Source organism: Panulirus ornatus, chromosome 38 (genome assembly GCF_036320965.1).
Source record: "Panulirus ornatus isolate Po-2019 chromosome 38, ASM3632096v1, whole genome shotgun sequence".
Taxonomy (NCBI): Eukaryota; Metazoa; Arthropoda; class Malacostraca; order Decapoda; family Palinuridae; genus Panulirus; species Panulirus ornatus.
The window spans coordinates 1,198,118-1,218,714 of NC_092261.1; the positions used below are offsets into that span (position 1 = coordinate 1,198,118).

Sequence of the window (20,597 nt, forward strand, 5' to 3'; positions counted from 1 at the left end):
CTGAGAATATTTCACCTTTGATGATTATCAAATATAAATGGTTTTCACGACCTTTAATGTATATGTAATTAATGGTAGATATGATGTGGTCTGATATATACTTGTATAGTTATTAGTGTACAGTAATTTGGGTGGTGCCGTCAAACGATTCTAATGACAACGTAAACTGCCTAATACAGGTTAATGACGGACTTCACATGATTAATCAGGGGTACGTAATTGATTCTGAGTACGAATTCCACAGGTAGTGTGGCTCAACTTTCAATTTGTGGTAAGAAATATAAGTTACGTTTAGTTCACTTACGTTCTCTCATGAACCGTACGTAGGAACATCAACTATCGAGAAAATGAATGTAACGTATGATAATTTAGAAAATAGTTTTAGTTTGATTAGATGGTCACAAGGGGTAATGAAGCTCGGCTCATGATCCACTGGCCCAAATATCTCCATCACCTCACGACCCAACACATTCTTACTTCGTAAATCTTCACTGGTAAAAGTCTGTACTAAGTGAATCCTCACCATACATACATACATACATACATACAGGCCCCAGAGAAATCCACACCTGACAATATCATTCTGGACAAATCCTCCTTCAAAGATCACTATCAGATATTTTAGATCAATCCTCACCTTATCACATCCCCTGATAACTTCTAACTTGACACATCCCAACACGAAAATCTTATCAGACAATCTCCACCTGACACACACATCCAAACTGGGGGAAAACAACAACACAAACACCTGAGTAGCTGCAGCATCACTGGAAAGTTTCTACTTGGATAATGTGCCACACATCCAAGCCAACTCTAAAAGAAACTTTGAGTCTTTGCATAACTTTGTCACATGAACACTAAAAAGACGAATGAACAAATAAGTAAACAATAGAATAGAAAGAAAGTAAACAGAAAAGTAAATTATTCCAAACTGACAATAGATGTTAATTATATAAAGTGTTCCTCTTATAGTTGTACCACTCCTAAATCTCTGCTCAGTACAAAAAGCTGTGCCCATGTTAGGTACCTCGTCACTACAGTAACCACCAGGCTGGTCAAAGCTCGCTGTCTTTTTCCTTAGCAAGTTTCATCCTTAATCCTTCAGGAGCTCCACTTTCCACATGAACATCCTCCTCAAGACGTTCGCTTTGTGGTTTCGGGTTCCTCGGTCCAGATGGTCGCTTCATATGGTTCAAATTTCTGTCAACAGACTGAGGTCAGCTCCTTCGTTCTGAATTTGCCTGGGTTGGTATGAATAACTCTCATCTCGTCAGTCCTTCATTTACACATTTCTATTCCTAGAACAATGGGTCCTCGCCGCCCCTCCCACACAGTCTCCTAGTGGCCGCTCCCTTTCTGGTCTGTACAGTCAGTGACTCGCACATGTCAGTTGAACAGGGACATAGCTCCGAGCTCATGGTATGGTCAGCTGAACTAGAGAGGAGGTTAGTGCATCAGCGGAGGTATATATCATGCTTAATGTTGTGCATGTGGAGAATATAGATATTCCGTAAAGCTATACCGAAACACTTAACTGAAGACCATAAGCATGAGAAGTATGGGCTACAACCCAGTTAGACCAGTGCGGTATGCAGCTAATACTGAGCTCCATCGCTTAAGAACTTGCTGAAAATAAAAATTTCGAGCAACAACTTGACTTCTGCCGGTGACAGAGCGGCTCGGCCGCTCAGCCCTGATGCAGCCAATCTGGGCCTCGCCAACACTACTCAAAACCTTGGCATTCTCATTCTTATTCACTTCTCTTCTGACCTCACTCTCCGGACCTCACTCTCCCAATTGGTTGACAGCTTTGTGTACCCCCCCCCCCCCTCTACCCAGAGCGAGAAAGAAAATTAAAGGAGGGAGACAGACAAAGATCGAGGGACAGAAATACAGAAAGAAACAAAAAGGTTCCGACACGCACACACACACACACACACACACACACACACGCACAGTGATTTTACTTTCTAATATTCTTTTTCGTGTTCACCACCAGTGTAGGACGTGTTCACCACCAGTGTAGGACGTGTTCACCACCAGTGTAGGACGTGTTTCGAAATCTGTACAGCAGAGAGATCTCCAGGAATACTAGCAGCGGTGGGCAAAACTGGCCTGATGACTCGTCCGTGGCTGAACTCCGATGTATCGACTTGCAGTGTCATAGGTAAGTGAGATGGGTGTCTGCCACCTTATGTAATATGAACAGGTGTAGACAGTGTCAGCAGTGAACAATGTCACAAGGTAGAAAATGGATGAAAGATAATGAATGGTGTCTTAAACGTCCAGATGTACTTGTGAATGTCTTGCGCAGGTATTTTTTATGACTAACTGTGATGACTCTCTGTTTTGCTCCAGCTTTATACCATTATGACGACCCTGGCCGCTCACCACGATGCCCAACCCTCGCGATCAGGGCGAGTCCTCACTACCACCACCACCTCACCGTAGGGTCCTCGATGATGACGTCAGGATGCAGACGAGCTGTGACGTTGACACAAGTTATGTTGAGTGCTGGGAGCTGCATAATAGAGAGCGGCCTCTTGCCCATGATGGCCGAGTAGGAACTGAAGCAAGGCATCGGCCGGTTGACGTAGGCTCCCATGGAGATTAAGAAGTAGGCCAGAAAGACGAAGAACAAGTTGTTGAACCTGTGGATAGATAGAGAGTGCGAGTCGTTAGGCCGAGAAAAGGGATGTTGAACGTGTGGGGCAGAAGAGATGGTGGTCAGGCCGGTGGGTGAGGGTGCAGGTGATAGAGCTCGCTTCCAGGAGGTTCTCGAGAAAACTTGGCATGGAGAGGTGGAACTCGTTATGCTAAATAGAGAAAACTGGCAGCTTGGGTGTATACGGAATGGTTTAGTTCCACAAATCTGTTTGACTGACAAATGAGTTAACGCGTACGATGATGATAAAGTTGTTGACATCTATAGATTTTCAGAAAAACTTCATAAGTCCTCTGACCAATATTGACGAAGGTTTAAGTTACAAGGTCGTGATAATGTATTTCAAGAAGCTTGAAAATTGAATGACTAACCTTGAATCAAGAGGAGTAATTAATGATCATGTATTAAACTGGTTAGACGTAACCAACTGTATCATTGTCTTGATAACCTCGATGTTGGGTGTTCTGTAACATATCAAAATTTTGCAAAAAATACTAAAGTTGGAAATAAAGTTAACACATGAATCGAAGGCTTGCATCTAGCAGTGAGCACAGGTGGCGTTGGTGATGTGGGATCATGGGTGTCAAATGTATTTTATTTAGAAACGCAAAGGTTTACATATCATTAGTTATAAACAAAACCAATAGCTACCGTATGGTGCGAGAATGTTAGATGACCCAAAGGAAAGTAAGAAGCGCAGTGAATCAAAAGTGAAGAGAAGCAAGCTTCATGACAGCATTAAGCTTTAAGTGTAAGTAATTAGGAATTTCTCTTTCAAGTTCCTGGTTTATCTGCACCTTGAATGTAACGCTCCACCTTTGGTCACTGATCTTATAAAGGGATTTGAACAGATTAAGGTGATCAGTTATCAACATGATTCCCCCACGGAAAAATGAACCCTTGAAAACCTCCCGGACGATATCAACCAAAAGAAGTTAAAGATGTGATTTGATACAGGGATTCAAAATTATCAAAGGATTAGTTTTTTGTTTGTTTGTTTTAGAGAGCTTCTTAAATAGCATTTCAATTTGATTTCACCCATAGTAGCATTTACAAATTCGTTAGAGAACTTGTTACTTCAAGTGAGTTGAAGTAGATTTACTATCGTAAATTCGCTTCAGGTTTACAGACATTCATCTATTTGTTTTTCTGCTTTCTGAGCACCACATCTCTCCGTTTCTGATCATCTTTGCTTTAACAGACAAACTCTAAAACATCCAATGGTCTGTTGCTGACTGCATATAGTTATATTCCTCTGCAGCGAGAGGTGACATGTTGAAGAACCATAGAGTAAGGAGAGGTGGAGACTGGAAACCTAAACGTTGCAAGAGAAAAAGCTCTCTGCTCCCCAAGTGGAAGTAAGGATGTTCATTAGGAACTGAGACGGAAGTGAACTATGCAAGGACAACCAAATGATATTATCATGCACTGACAACCTAAGAAATTGGGAAAAAGAGAACGCTACGAAAATTTTTAGAATCTACAGAGGGGGAAAGAACGTTGGTGAGTCAGCGATAGAGAGGGGGAGGTCCACATGGGTGACGAGAATCGATTGAAACCTCTGGAGGTAGGAAAGAGAACCCCCACCTACGCTGCACCTCTACACCGGTGGAGCCCCACACTGAACGTAAAGGAAGCTTTACATTTGTGGGGCATCGTCTCTGATATTATCACACAACTTTTTAAAGTGTGTACTTGGTTGTCTAGTGGATATTAAGATGATCTATTGTATCTATTACTATTAAAGTTGGTATCAATCTGCAAATATTACTGGCAGAAAACAAACATACACGCATATATATATATATATATATATATATATATATATATATATATATATATATATATGTGTGTGTGTGTGTGCATGAAATCTTCAGTGAGAGAGGTAAGGTGATGGTGTGTTTGGTCTGCTCTATCACTATCTTCAGAAGCCACAAGATAAAGTTGTTGCGTCGTGAGAAGGTTGGACAAGAGTCTCACTGAACCCTTAAGGGCTGGAAAGGCATCGCCTCGCCAAGAATCCAGACGTCAGTCCTACAAACTGGACGATCTATTTCTATCATGACAATCTTGTTCCAGCGACCTTCGAGCCATCCCAGAGTATCTCGACCTAATTTGATACTTTTACCTGGGATGTTCTGTCTCACGTTCGAGAGTTCATGTGTGGTGTCCTCGTCATAGAAATGTCTCTGATTGAAGACATGTTTACAACTATCAGAAGAATGCAAGTTTAGATTGGGAAATGGCGAGGAGAGAGAGACCATAAAGCATACTATGATCCTCTCGGGTCTCATTTGAGAGACTTGTCCCCTAGTGACGTCATAGGTCACGTGAACTGAGGCCACGTGACCTGAGAAGCACGAGACCTTGTTTATACTTGCTTCACCTCGATACTACGAATCTCGAACTCTTAATAAGACTTGATGTTAAGCAAGACAGGTTACAGTGGAAAAAGTTGTATATGTTGTCTGAATAGAAACAACAGTGGCCCACAATTTGTAGATAATCCTATATTAGGTGGCTGTGTGTGTGTGTGTGTGGCCTACTGGAAAGGGAGAAAGAGCTGGTGCGACGCAGGATTAGAGATGAGGCGTCGAGCCAGGACCCAACATGGCACTACTGACACCATCAAGTTGGGAACTGGATAAGCTGGCACCCACCGTCAAGCATAGCCACCAGGAAGACCAGCACTTGACGCCATCACCGAGAACTCTGCCTCTGCTTACACTGTCAAGGAAGCAACGTATACTGTCCCTGTTATACTGTAGCTGTTATACTGTCCCTGTTATACTGTAACTGTTGTACTGTCCCTGTTATACTGTAACTGTTGTACTGTCCCTGTTATACTGTAACTATTGTACTGTCCCTGTTATACTGTAACTATTGTACTGTCCCTGTTATACTGTAACTGTTGTACTGTCCCTGTTATACTGTAACTATTGTACTGTCCCTGTTATACTGTAACTGTTGTACTGTCCCTGTTATACTGTAACTGTTGTACTGTCCCTGTTATACTGTAACTGTTGTACTGTCCCTGTTATACTGTAACTGTTGTACTGTCCCTGCTATAATGTAGCTGTTATACTGTCCCTGCTATAATGTAGCTGTTATACTGTCCCTGTTATACTGTAGCTGTTATACTGCGCCTGTTATGCTGCACCTGTTATACTGTGCCTGACATCATCATTATGATCAGGGAAGAAATGTACACTGTTTCTCACATGATTATTGATTTGTTTTCATTGCGATCGTTTTCTGGGTCTCGGACAGCAGGAAGGCTGTACTCCACGACGAATAAGGGTAAGGTGGGCTATTTTGGAGCGAGAACGTCCTCAATGATGGTGTAATTATTTTATCTGCTGGCGATGATGCAGCCTTATCAAAGATTATATACATATTTGCTGTTTCTTGTCAACATCATAAGTTATCAGTTCTCACACAGGAAGCAACTGGATGTAGTGTGTATGATCACGTAATGACAATGAGTAGCCAGCGATATATTGTATGTAAAACCATCTACCGGTGTTATCTACTTGAGTTCAGTCCACCTCTGGTAGTGACAGAAGGCATTGCTAAGGAATAAAGATGAGGTAACATTATTATTATTACATAAAGATGTAATGAATAAATATAAGTGAAGAGACTGTAAACAACGAGTTAAAAAACAATCGCAGGATTATGCCAAAACAAATAGTAGATCAGAAGATGCGTCACTTACCTATTTTTGACGAAGGTTTCCCATTTTGTTTTGAGCAAGTCCACAATTGGTCCTTCCATAAGGTCCAAGTGTGCCTCCTTGTCCTGAAGAAACAGTGTTGTCAATAAATAGGTATTGGTATTATCTTTGTAGGGTTCTTACCCATGAGTCACCACCATGCCATATAGAATGATTACTTGTATGTACTGAAAACGCATGAAGTGATTTTTTTTAACAAGATAGAGCTCTCCAGAGTTCTGAAATATCAATTATTAGTGTTTCGAGTATTACGTAATTTATCTACACGAATCCTAAGAAGTTAGTGTCAACGATTATATAATATTTACTTAATGATCTCCTCACTCCTGGCCAGAAGTAATGTCAAAAGAATAACTGGTAGAAAACCTAAAATCCTCTTAAATTCCCACCAAACGCCATTGCATCTCTGTAGTCAATGCACATATGCGAAACTGTATACATTAGTACACATCAAAGCTGCTAACCATGTTTCTGCTTTGGGGCAACAGGTCATATATCTTTAAAGTCATCAGCAGTATTTCTAAGTCCAACGACAACAAAACAGAACATGAATATTGTTCCTTCTTCATGACACCATGTCGACCTGCACGTTGTTCATGACTATATCAAGACCTAAACTTTGAATCAACAGTTAGTCTTAGGATTTATTTCCCACTATTATATCATGTTCACATTGTGAGATTCTGTCTGTAAGCGGCGTCCCCAGATCACTGACGTAAGTAAAGTGTAGCTATTAATTTGAGTCTTGTAGTGCCCCATTTGCGACACTAAGACAGTCGGATATCTCCCATGTTTCGTATGACTCGCTCGCCCAAGGGCAGAACAAGGAACGCTCAACTCTGGGGGCAGGCAGGAGTCGGAGAGAGAGCACCTACCTGCCAGAGAGAAGGGAGAACCTACCCCATAAGCGATGAGGTTGAGGGCAGATTTGGTCTGGGTCTCGCCGGTCTGAACGCTGATGGTGTCCAGGTAATCGAGGGGGTAGGCCGCACACGTGATGTTCCCTGTAAGGAAGAGGAACACCTTACTCGCCAGACGTGCTTGGTGTGCTGGTGTTAAACTTCAGCAGTATCAACATGCAGCCTCAAAAACATTTTGTGGGGCTCCTACATCTTCGAGGCTGTGCTACAATCAGTAGCAGGGAAATGAAGGTTTTCTCCTTTGGAGCGAGAGGTTCCTAGACAAGATTAAACTCTTTTCCGTCCACTCAGGATGATGCAGCGTCACCAGAGGGAGGGAGAGAATGTTGCCGGACTATACGCATGCTTAGGGTTAAACCACGAATGAAACGTCACCATTAACGAGGCTGTATCATTGTACTGACCAAGTAAGTTTACTCTTGTCAAGAACTCGCTAGAAAGTAGTACATTCTAACCCAGTTACTGAGTGTGTCATATATATATATATATATATATATATATACACACACACAGAATTTATAAGATAGGTGTCGGGGATGTATACAAAATCTTTCTAAACTATAAGACGAAATTTCTTGGAGTGTCAAGAAGTGTTCCACATGATTACTCCTGTAATTAGTTTACCCACTGCCCAGGGCTTGGCATGGCTTCCCGGGAGGTGCTCCTCCGGCGTTAGGAATCCCCATAGGAGGTGCTCCTACAGTACAAGGACTGTGGAGGTCCTCCTCCAGCCTTAAGACTCACCAATCTGCCAGTAGATCTCACGTTCGATGTTCAGGATGTGGAAGAAGATGTCCCTGTGGGCCAGGATGGCAGCCAGCGTCATGGGGATGAGTCCCTGGCGGTTCCTAAGGCTGATGGTGGCGCCCGCCTCGAAGCACATGTCGAACATATCCTGCAGGAAGGAAGTAAACATATCCTGCAGGAAGGAAGTAAACATATCCTGCAGGAAGGAAGTAAACATATCCTGCAGGAAGGAAGTGGCAGGATACAGTATAATGTTCCATATCCTGCGTGATGGATGGAGGAAGCTGTGAAATATTTTATAAGAGGGATTTGGCAGGATAGACCACAGGATCGTTTGTAGACACATCCTAATGACATGATACAGAACAAACAGATGAGTTAGAATACATTTAACTGTAGTTCATTTCGTAGCCAGGATTTATCATTTCATCCTACCAGCCTACTGTACAAGCGGCGTTAAACTTAGGATTATCAAGCTGAGTTATTAGTAAGTGCTATGGAATGGCACTGGCAGAATACATTGAAGATACACTGAACTGTTACAAGATAAGATTAATATGAAGCACTAACAACGTGCAGAACCCGGTATACTCTCGACACCACAGTAGAGAACCATACGAAAGGCTTATATATATATATATATATATATATATATATATATATATATATATATTATATATATTCCTTGATCGCCGTTTCCCGCATCAGCGAGGTGGCGCCAGGAAACAGACTAAGGACACATCCACTCATATACATATATATATATATATATATATATATATATAGATGCCCATACACGTACATATACATACATATACATATCCATATCAACGTATACATATACACACAGGTACATATTCGTACCTGCTTGCCTTCCATCCATTCCCGTCGCCATCCCACCCCACCCCACAGGAAACAGCATCGCTACCCCCATGCTTCAGCGAGGTAACGCCAGAAAAACAAAGACCACATTCGTTCACACTCAGTCTCTAGCTGTCATGTATAATGCACAGAAACCACAGCTCCCTATCCACATCCAGGCCCCACAGAACTTTCCATGGTTTACCCCAGACGCTTCACACGCCCTGGTTCAGTCCATTGACAGCACGTCGACCCCGGTATACCACATCGTTCCAATTCACTCTATTCCTTGCACGCCTTTCACCCTCCTGTATCTTCAGGCCCCGATCACTCAAAATCTTTTTCACTCCCTCCTTCCACCTCCCACTTCTCGTTGTTCCCTCCACCTCTTAGACATATATCCTCACTGTCAACCTTTCCTTACTCATTCTCTTCGTTTGTACATCAGGAGATCATGGCTCTGGACAACTAGAATTTGCTCAGCTGAGCAGTTGATAGTTAATCTACATGTGTGCAGGCTGAGATAACTATGGTGTAGGGATAATTACAACAAGCTCACAGGTGAGGTACTTCATCAAGGGCACCGGCTCCTCTTTCCATCATATGGGTCGACGTGTTGATCGAACCTCAGTTATATAATCGCCCCCCTTCCCCATGGTGCCACCTACTCACCATTTTGTCGTAGATAACCATCATATGGGTGACAGTGTTGCCATTGGTGTCCTGCATATCTGGGCTGGCTCCCTGTAGGAAGAGACACATCACTATAAGTCAGCATCTCCTCAATAAACATGTCGACCAACTCCATTTTATTTTTGATAGGTTTTTCCTAATTATTCCCGACCAACGTAATCAAAAAAGATTATCACAGAAAAAAGAATATCAGATCACCTTCTCAGATGTTCACAAAATTATCAGACATGTTTCCAGCCACAGTATACCCCCGACAGCCATTCAAAACTTGACAACATTTATATATATATATATATATAATTTTTCAAACTATTCTCCATTTCCCGCGTTAGCGAGGTAGCGTTAAGAACAGAGAACTGGGCCTTTAAGGGAATATCCTCACCTGGCCCCCTTCTCTGTTCCTTCTTTTGGAAAATTAAAAAAAAAGATGAGAGGGGAGGATTTCCAGCCCCCCGCTCCCTCCCCTTTTATTCGCCTTCTACGACACGCAGGGAATACGTGGGAGGTATTCTTTCTCCCCTATCCCCAGGGATAAATTATACCTCGCTAACGCGGGAGACAGCGACTATATATATATATATATATATATATATATATATATGCTCCGAGATAACGTTCTTGCCTTCCAAACATTCTTCAACGCTCCCACAACCTTTGACGCCTCCCCAAAACCTGTGACTCACTTCTGCTTCCATGGTTCCATCTGCTGCTAAATCCACTCCCAGATATCTAAAACACTTCACTTCCTCCAGTTTTTCTTCAAACTTACCTCCCAGTATATTTGTCCCTAAACCCTACTGAGCCAAATAGCCTTGTTCTTATTCACATTTACTCAGCTTTCTTCTTTTACACACTTTACCAAACTCAGTCACCAACTTCTGCAGTTTCTCACCCGAATCAGCCACCAGCGCTGTATCATCAGCGAACAACTGATTCACTCACTGCCCAGGCCCCTCTCATCCACAACAGACTGCATACTTGCCCCTCTCTCTAAAACTCTTGCATTGCATTCACCTCCCTAACAACCTTATCCACAAAATTATACAACCATGGAGACATCACGCATCCCTGCCACAAATCGACATTAACTGGGAACCAATTACTTTCTTCCACAATCTGATGCTCTGTACATGTCTTTACCCTCTCAATCAATACCCTTCCATATAATTTCCCAGGGATATTCAACAAACTTATACCTCTGAAATTTGAACACTCACCTTTATCTCCTTTGCCTTTCCACCTTGGCACTATGCATGCATTCCGCCAATCCTCAGGCACTTTACCATGAACCATACATACAGGGAATATCGTTACCAACTAGTCAACAACACAGTCACTCCCTTTTTTTAATGAATTCCAATGCAATATATATATATATATATATATATATATATATATATATATATATATATATATATATATATATATATATAATATGAGAGGAAAGTCATGCACCCACGGACTCCATCACTTTTTCACTATAATTTCAATTAACATTTCAATGATTTGCGCTATTTGTTCCATTCGTTCTCTTCTGTTCTCAGTTATCTTCAGAACCTTCCTCCTCACTCATATTCTATGTCCATGTGTATGGTATTTTATTCGTTGATATATAGCACTATTTTCTTGTTTCAAACTAAAGTACTTCATGACATCTTCGAGGCATAGTGACAGTTTGTATATACATCAGGTCCTCAGACTGTAGGTATAAACACCGTTTTTTATAACGCTCTGTTTAAATAACATTTTAAAGAAAACGCAGCATAACGGTCACTACAGAAAGATGTATTGCCTCACTGCGAGGATTAGAATCTACACGATATTCCCATTGCGGTATAAAACGTCTGTCGTTTGCAGTTTACCTCGTAGTTGACTCTGTGGAGGACATCATATCATATATTGATACTATATATATCTTAATGTTCATTTTTAAATTTAAAATGTTTGTAATTCGATTATATAATCCGTAGAGTTTATTGCATGTAAGTTTATAATGAATTTTAAGTGGCGTTTTCCTAAAGGCAATGATAACGAAGCACGGGTGGCAATGTCCGTAGAGTTATGATAACGAAGCACGGGTGGCAATGTCCGTAGAGTTATGATAACGAAGCACGGGTGGCAATGTCCGTAGAGTTATGATAACGAAGCATGGGTGGCAATGTCCGTAGAGTTATGATAACGAAGCATGGGTGGCAATGTCCGTAGAGTTATGATAACGAAGCATGGGTGGCAATGTCCGTAGAGTTATGATAACGAAGCACGGGTGGCAATGTCCGTAGAGTTATGATAACGAAGCATGGGTGGCAATGTCCGTAGAGTTTCCAGCTGGCTAGTCAGCGAAACGTGGCTTGTCGTTCCCGTAGACATTATATGTTTACTCTGCTAAATAAAATGTTTTACTTTTCTAAAGCAATTTTTTTTGTTATGCAACTTTTGCATAACATCTCTCTCTCTCTCTCTCTCTCTCTATATATATATATATATATATATATATAGTCTGCCATATACATGGATGCTTATAAGAAAAGGTTTCGTGGTGGTGGTGCAGGTGTGTGTCTTGCTGTCGTGGGTGAGGTGGTGGTGGTGCAGGTGTGTGTCTTGCTGTCGTGGGTGAGGTGGTGGTGGTGCAGGTGTGTGTCTTGCTGTCGTGGGTGAACGCGTGAAAATGCAATCAACGTAGTGGGTCAGTGCCAGGCAAGACCACCCAGCTCCCTCACACCTCTAACCGTAGATGTCTGGCAGCCTTCGTCGGGATGAACTGTGAGTACTGTATCTTATGGTCTTAATACACAAGAGAACTTATCTGATACGATTTGTTGTTAACTGTTTATTGTCAAAAACTATTTTGAAAGAATGAAATAATTCAACGTGTGTATTCGTTCTACCATCTGGCGACACTGTTCATTCAGTATATATGTAGCTAAGGTGTTCATGAGCTCGTCAACCAGGTCAAGCGTCACCCATGTACGACTGAGAACGTCCAGCTTGCACAGGTCTGGAGTGTGGGCAGAGAAGAGACTCTGGCTATATTGACGACCCACACATTTTCAGGAACAAGTTCCCATGTCAGCTGTGTTGATTCCTCCACCAGCCACTAGGGTCTCGATGACGTAGTTCTCAGATCTGGGACGGCAGTTCGCTAATTATGGATTTAACAAAGTGATTATGGAATCAATTATACAAGGGAGGATTATCACCCTTGACAGGCAACCAGAGGAATATTAACTCATCAAACACGACAGTGTGACCCTTAAATACAACGAACGACCCACGAGAACGACAATACGACCCTTGAGTATGATTGCCTTGTCCTTTCACCTGAACCTTGAAGATTAGATCAAAGGCCATGCCATCATACGAAGGGTTCGTACCTAATCGTTCCAAGGGGTAAAGCAAACTCATAACCGAGCTATCATTTGTTTAACGTAAGGAACTCTGGGAAGACGATGTTGCTGGGAACTGCAGGAAGGTTCTTGTGCAGCACGGGAGTCGCTACAGGCAATCGCTGAAGTCTGGTGGTGTTTCCTGCATGAGCGCACGACCGACACTGGGACATGTTCCTGATGAGGGGCTACTGTAGGAGGCCTCGTGTTCTTGATGAGAGCTACTGTAGGATGCCACAGGGATTCCAACCATCTACCGAAAAAACTATACCCTTCCTAGAATTGTAGGATTGGCTGCTAAGGCAATGGAAGGAGAGATAAGCTACTGCCACTTACAGGAACGTGATGAGGAATTTGATGATGTATTTATTTGTGGAGGAGTTTGTTACTCTGTATAGTTTATCCTGACTTGACGAGTGAAGACAGATCAGGGGTTCACGAAAATAGGTTCACTATGAGGGAAAGTTACAGGAAAGGATTTCTTGTAACGAGGATAGAGAGTTAGTAGGGTGGGTAGGGCAAAGTGGAGTGGGTAGGGCAAAACTTGAAGACAGAGAGGAAGAGTAAAGGTTAAACTGACTGGAAGATCTGGGTATATTTGTGTGTAGTACAGATGCAACAGTTATGGGTGAAACAGTATATGTTGTGTGAGAGGAAAAACATGAGAGAGGTGACCCAAAATTGGATGAGAGATTGATGAAATGTGTGTGAGTGAGAGATGTGACCTAAGAGGAAGAAGAGATCTTAATGGGTGGTGACTGTGAGGATTGCGTAGATGACACTACTACAGACAACCTCCAGAGCGGAGGGACATACGTGACCTGTGACACCGGACGGTCTACAAAATATGTCATTATAGGATTATCGCCACACATTATGATATAGGATTATCGCCCACATTATGATATAGTGATGCGTCAGGTCCCACAATGGTTCATCCTTGATTGTTACTTGAAGATGATGGATTCCGTGACAGTACTAGAAATGGCTTTATTTCTCTCTCCAACAGAGAAAATAACTTGATTTTCTTAAATCATCGATTAGAGGTGCTGACACGCAGCGATCGACAGATGAGTAGATAATCCTACAGGATAATGATAGCTAAATAAGTAGCAAAATAGATAGATGACTTCTTAGGTGGACGTAGTGTTTCACTGGAGAGAGAGAGAGAGAGAATATAGAACCACGTTGCAACTTTACAAGCAAGATCATGGGGATGGAACAGATGAAGTGCCATTATTTTACAGCCTAGAAAGAAATCATATATGATAATCTAGACATGTCAACAAACTGAAGGTATAGATGAAAATGTGCTGAACCTGAAAGCTTATTAATAAAGAAGATGCAGAGTTATCACGTCTATAAGAACACCATGGAACATGAGAATGAATCAGGCAAAATATGACAGCCTAACCAGGTAGATAAACCCATTATTAGTCTACTCTCAAGACAAGATGCGCGGGATGTAAACATTATCCGGAAGAGATGATTACGTACTGCAAGTGGCAGTTAAGGAAACATGTCTGATTGATCAGGCAGGAAATGCTCTATGCGTTAACCCCGCCGTCATGGCTAGATACGTTTGTAGGTACTCGTAGGTAGCTGGGTAGTTACTCGTAGTTAGGTAGATACTAGTAGGTAAGTTGGTAGGTAGGCAGTTGAGTAGGTACTCTGGCAGATATGAGACAATCCATCTTGTCTCAAGAGACCCTTCTCTCCCAGCGTCTTGGGCGATTCCACGTGGTATTATAAGACCACCATGAGACCAAACCAACACCATGAGACCAAACCAGCACCACGAGACCACACCAACACCATGAGACTACACCAACACCATGAGACACACCATGAAACCACACCAACACCATGAGACTACACCTACACCATGAGACCACACCTACACCATGAGACCACACCAACACCACGAAACGATATTAGCATCACAGTAACGCTCTCTCTTTCCTTCCTTTCCTCCCTGTCTCTTTTTCTCTTCATTTTCCTTACTTCCCTCTTCCTTCTGTACACCTCTCCTAAGCTTACCTTCGCCAGGATGAGCCGGTAGCACTCCTCCTGCCCAAGACACGCCGCGAAACTGAGTGGGTATTCTCCCCAGTACACGTACCTGTAAGGGAAAGCGTATGGTGAGTGGATGCTCACCCCAGTATATGTAGCTGTAGGAGAGAGAGAGAGAGAGAGAGAGAGAGAGAGAGAGAGAGAGAGAGAGAGAAATGACACTGAGGTGAGTAAGAGGAGTTAGTGACTCTTTAGTAGGACAGTCGAATATTGTCTGAAAAAAAGGATACTTAGATAACTGGTGTGTGTGTGTGTGTGTGTGTGTGTGTGTGTGTGTGTGTGTGTGTGTGTGCGTTGTACAAGTGGATTTAAGAGTGGCAACACTGCTCTAGGGATTTCCCACAGTGGGACCTGGAGTGTCAACATTACTCAGACATCTCCAGTAATGGGGTCAATGAGTGGCAACACTACCCTAGGGATCTGCCACAGTGGGTTCCCTCCTGGACTCACGGGTTCCCCACAGTGGGTTCTCTCCTGGGCGCTGATCACATGACTTAAGCATCTTATGCATTTTGGAATCTTATAACCAGAGTCAAAGATGTCAGCTTCACGAGGTCAATGTTTATTAAAGAGAAATGTCCGAGATATGGATACAGGAGACTAGTGGGCGGTAGGATATCCCCACCTCCACCACCTACATCACCACCTTCACCACCTACATCACCACCTCCACCACCACACCTACATCACCATCTTCACCACCACCTACCCCTCGTAGTTGGTCTGCTGGCAGAGGGCGACCCACTCGAAGTCCAGGGAGTCGGACCTGGACGTCTTCTGATCTTCTGGACACATGAAGTTCCCAAGACACCGCTCGTGGTAGTTGGCTCCGTTGTCCAGTAGAAACTTGACCATGGCCGGGTCCTCATTCACGATGGCGATATGTAGCACGTTTTCCCCTGTCGCCAGGCAGAAGGAGCGTGAGTGGGTGCGTAGTGAGACTCAAGTGGAGATTATATGACTGGGAGGGGAGATGGAGGATGAGGACCAGAGTTGTAGGGAGGGACCTTAGTGTTACGGAGAGATGGTATCTTAGTGAGAGAATGTGTTGTTGGAGCGTTTAGTGTCGTAGGGAGACGACTTGGTGCTGAGGGAAATATGATGTCACACGGAGAAAATTGGTATTAAGGAGAGTTTAGTGTGACAGTGATACAAGTGGGTGCCGAGACGAGGTAGGTGTCATGGGGATAGAAGTTGATACAAAAGGGAGTTTAGCGTCTTGGAGAGATAGCTTAATGCTGAGGTACGTAGTAGCATCGTGGGGAGATAACTTTGTATTGAAGGGAGTTTAGTATCAAAGAGGTAAAGTACAGGGTAAAAAAAAAAAAAATGGGACCAAAAGTTTAGTAAGGTCGTGTCACACCTGGTGACACTAGGAAAAGAATGTCACATCTGTTGACATGAGTAAAAGGCTGACACAACTGGTAACACTAGTAAAAAGGGTGTCACTCAGTGTGACAAGCAAGAGGGTGTCACACCGATAAGAATATGGAATAAATTGTCACACCAGATACCTAGAGTTAGTAAAGGTGTCACATTTGGTAACGCTCGAGTAAAGAAGGTGTCACATGTGGTAACGATGATGACCAACACCTCACACTCACGAAGTCAAACTCTCTCAGCCTGTAACGCCTCTCACATCACACTCTCACACTCTGTAACGCCTTTCACGACAGCCCTTGGGCGCCAAGCAATATGCGGACCGGAATATCCTAAAAGAAATTCATGAACTTTCCTCTCATCAAAACTTAAGCCAAGTTTTCATCATAATTTCTGTAGTAACTCGACTTAAAATCAGTATATAAAGTTTATAGTTATGAGAATTTAACCCAGATATTGGTGGAAAAATCCGAGCATAAGTAGAAATTTAAATATTTTGTATATTTTTATACATTCACTTTCACCGAGAGCCACTCAGCTTCTCCTGATGAAATATGCTCACTACTTCTAGCGACTTGACACTTGCTTATCCTATACATTGCCAGCAACTTTCATAAGGTGGAAGTAAAGACGCACAGTAAGTACAACAGGTATCATGATATACTACGAACGTTAATCATAACACTTACGTCAAGCTTCATTCCCTCTTTTCTTTCGCCTTTGATATTCCAAGTTCCTTCAGTCTGAGATACATTGCTGCTCAAATCAGACCATCATATGTTTTAAATGTCCTTTGTTTTCAGAAAAGGTCGAGTGTTAAGAGGAGAATTAGGTTAGTTTTTGTGTGGCACGGAGACATTTAAGTTATGTTATCCTCGCACTTTACTTCATTATGTCATCATTTTTCGTAAGATACAGGATACCCTTCCTGTGGTGCCTAAGACAGCTCAGCAGGTCATCGTTTGAACGTTTGTTATTTGACATCACTCCACACGACGTGGCAGTGTGTCAGTATGATCTGGACGTGTCCTGGCTGACGCAAACGGTTGTCTGTCTGTCTGTTCCCTGTCCAGCTTATGATCTGTGATATTTCTTTCTGTCTATATGTCATTCATACATGTCTGGCTCATGAGGTATGATCATATGGAGCCAAGGTCACCAAACTTTGTATTAAAGATTATCTTAATATAATCTTGACTGCAATACGTGTGAAGTGACAGTCATAGATTAAGTTGAAAACTGGTGTGAATAGACTCACACCCACATTAGAACTGGTTCGGACTACACTCGACTCAAGTATGGGCTAACTTAACCAAGGTCCGGCTACGTGTTACTGCAACTTGATGTCGAATTTCATTTTTTTTTTTTTTGTTAGAGTAATCAGTGTGGTCATGTGATAACTCCGCCTTTGATGACCCTCCTTGGTAAAAGATAACATCTTTTTTGTTTTTTGTCTGTCTATCTCTATGTAAGTCCGTTTATCTGTCTGTCTGTGTTCCAAGCTTCAGGTCATTAAAATCCTCACCTTGGCAACTTGATATCATGATTGGTCTTCAGGTGACAAAAGGAACCAGTAAAGTACAGGTCAGGTCAGCGCTTCAGCATGACAACATAAGCAAAAACCTGAGAGAGAGAGAGAGAGAGAGAGAGAGAGAGAGAGAGAGAGAGAGAGAGAGAGAGAGAGAGAGAATGAAGGAACCCAGCTTGGTTGTGGGTGATGGTGTGTTGATAATAAACAAGTACATGCAAGACATGAAACAGAGATGTACTACATGTTTCCTGCGCTGCAACACATTACGTTTTCTGATCAATATGGTAACACTACGTTATCAGTGTGTGACGATTTTCACCCAGGAATATGTAGACAATGTGGTAATTATTCTGTGTATTACTTTGTACTTGAGCGAGACGTTGAAGAAACGAAATGTCTTGAAGACAAACTGATGTTTCATGACGTGGAAAAATCATATTTTCTCTGATGACCAAAACATCAAAGTTGGAAATAAATGTGGATTTTTACCAGCATTATTGTCAGTTGATCAGTCAGAGATGCCACGTGTGAGTGACCAGGTAAAATTGTTAGTCATGTGTGAATAACCAGCTTTAGCAACTTGCTGGCAGCAGCGAATCCGACTTTTTTTTTCAGTTTTTGATGTATTAAGCGAAGGCAGTTTACTCGAGTTCTTCTAGCATGTCTTCGTCAACAGCTAACTCATAATAAAACCACGCACAAACAAACCAACAAAAACACGTCATTGGAAGATAGAAAGAAAATGTGGTGACCATTACGTCAACTTCGGTTTACGTCTGGTCCACACATGTCAGGAGGACCCAGCTTACTCCACATGTAGAAGAGGCTAACTCAAGAGTTCGTCTCTGACGAAATTTTGGTATTTATTCATCGTCTGAACAAAATCTTTCTCTGGTATAACTTTACGTTAGAATCTTGAAGGTATCTCAAGATCAAGGCGTTTCGTATCATGTCCATTAGCAAACACCTTTATCCTTCGGCTATATCATCGCCTCTAAGATAATGAACAGATGAACAGAACATTCAGGGAAATTCCGCTCTGACCTTCCTTCCTTGTTGCTCTCACAAACGCTTCGAACACAAACTGCCCATCAAGTTCTCAGCAGGCGTTCTCTCTCTCTCTCTCTATCTATCTATCTATCTATCTATTTCCACCTACCGTAGTACTCGTCGCTCAGGTAGATGTCGTTGATGAGGTTGGGGAAGTGTCTTATAAGTCGTTTCGCGAGGTCGTTGTGCACCGAGGTAGCGTTAAGGACACACAGATGAAGCACAGTCTCCCCCACGGCTCCCAAGTGCTTCAAGTCCCAGCACACATATCGGTACGTGGTGTGGTCCGTGGCTGCCGGAGGAAGGAGTGGGTTAGTGGAGCTGGTGGTACGTGGTGTGGTCCGTGGCTGCCGGAGGAAGGAGTGGGTTAGTGGACCTGGTGGTACGTGGTGTGGTCCGTGGCTGCCGGAGGAAGGAGTGGGTTAGTGGAGCTGGTGGTACGTGGTGTGGTCCGTGGCTGCCGGAGGAAGGAGTGGGTTAGTGGAGCTGGTGGTACGTGGTGTGGTCCGTGGCTGCCGGGAAACACATGGTTAGTGGAGGGTGGGGGAGGGAGAAAAAGCTTGTATGAGAGAGAGAGAGAGAGAGAGAGAGAGAGAGAGAGAGAGAGAGAGAGATGGAGGTGGGACAGAATATAGATGCATCACTAACAATGAACAAACAGAAAAATATAAAAAGAGACAAAAAATCTACCATAGCGGCAAGAAGAGAACAATTAGAACGTAATGAGTGAACAATATAAAAAGATAGCATCATTATCAGTAACAAAAATCAAAGATATTCTTTATAAATGAACAGAGTGAAAACGAATAAAACGGTAGACACTGATAACTTATATCGAGAATAATGAAAGAAACGGAGAATGAGATAAGTCTTGACTGCCCTTTTTCAGTGTAACTTCATACGGGAAAATGATTGATACCTTCACTGATACAAGACGTTATATCCAGATTATCACACAGACAAGGTGAAACGTGAGAGGAAGCCGGTGTGGCAGCGAGTTACTGGCCTTTGACTTATTACAAATTTCAGAACAGTTTGACCAGAAGAGAAAAAAGATCAATCGCCATACAAGATTAATGTTAAAGATTATGTTTATTCATAGCGAGTGTTTTGCCATGGAAGGGAGTACATCAAGCCAAACTGAAGTCTGGAAATAATGGAAATATATCTGTTGTTTATGTGGTTTTCTCAGAACTATGCAACACCGGGAGGAAAATACGAGGGGACGCTAAGAAATTACCAAGAAATTACCGATTTGGTCAGCTGGGTAAAGTTTCTCAAATGCGGTTTCGAAAGTTCCCGAGATGACTTCCTGATTATAAAGTCAATGGCAGCTACAGTAGTGTACCTGGTCATCACTTAGATGACAGTCTGTCCTCGCAAACTCTCCTGACATTAGCCAACAAAGGACGAGTCATGATGACCACACAGGTCTGGTTCGTCTGTATTTTTTCTGGTGTAGATAAACAAGCAAATACACTAGCACAGGTACATCTTACCACTATCATGAGCTATACAACGTTTCAAGTTGAACTAGTCAAGTGGAAGACCATTC

The 20,597-nt window shown here is 42.6% G+C and overlaps 1 protein-coding gene and 1 long non-coding RNA gene across 9 annotated transcripts in view; one reads left to right on the plus strand and one right to left on the minus strand.

Annotated features, from left to right (window-relative positions):
• Positions 1-2,499, plus strand: part of LOC139760766 (uncharacterized) — a 27,944-nt gene extending 25,445 nt beyond the window's left edge. For 4 of the 5 annotated variants that reach the window (XR_011715402.1, XR_011715401.1, XR_011715403.1 and 1 more), the window contains 2 exons: positions 2,003-2,170; positions 2,362-2,499. This is a non-coding gene — a long non-coding RNA (uncharacterized lncRNA). The remainder of the gene's footprint in view (positions 1-2,002; positions 2,171-2,361) is intronic. The other variant, XR_011715404.1, reaches the window with a different exon arrangement.
• nan (transient receptor potential cation channel subfamily V member nanchung) overlaps positions 1-20,597 on the minus strand; it is a 98,115-nt gene that overhangs the window by 24,195 nt on the left and 53,323 nt on the right. For all 4 annotated transcript variants that reach the window (XM_071684324.1, XM_071684321.1, XM_071684322.1 and 1 more), the window contains 8 exons: positions 19,152-19,334; positions 15,791-15,980; positions 15,049-15,130; positions 9,605-9,676; positions 8,069-8,219; positions 7,305-7,408; positions 6,387-6,469; positions 2,450-2,654 (listed from right to left, as the gene is read on the minus strand). In XM_071684324.1, the coding sequence (XP_071540425.1) occupies positions 2,450-2,654; positions 6,387-6,469; positions 7,305-7,408; positions 8,069-8,219; positions 9,605-9,676; positions 15,049-15,130; positions 15,791-15,936 (843 nt within the window). In that variant the 5' untranslated portion in view covers positions 15,937-15,980; positions 19,152-19,334. The remainder of the gene's footprint in view (positions 1-2,449; positions 2,655-6,386; positions 6,470-7,304; positions 7,409-8,068; positions 8,220-9,604; positions 9,677-15,048; positions 15,131-15,790; positions 15,981-19,151; positions 19,335-20,597) is intronic.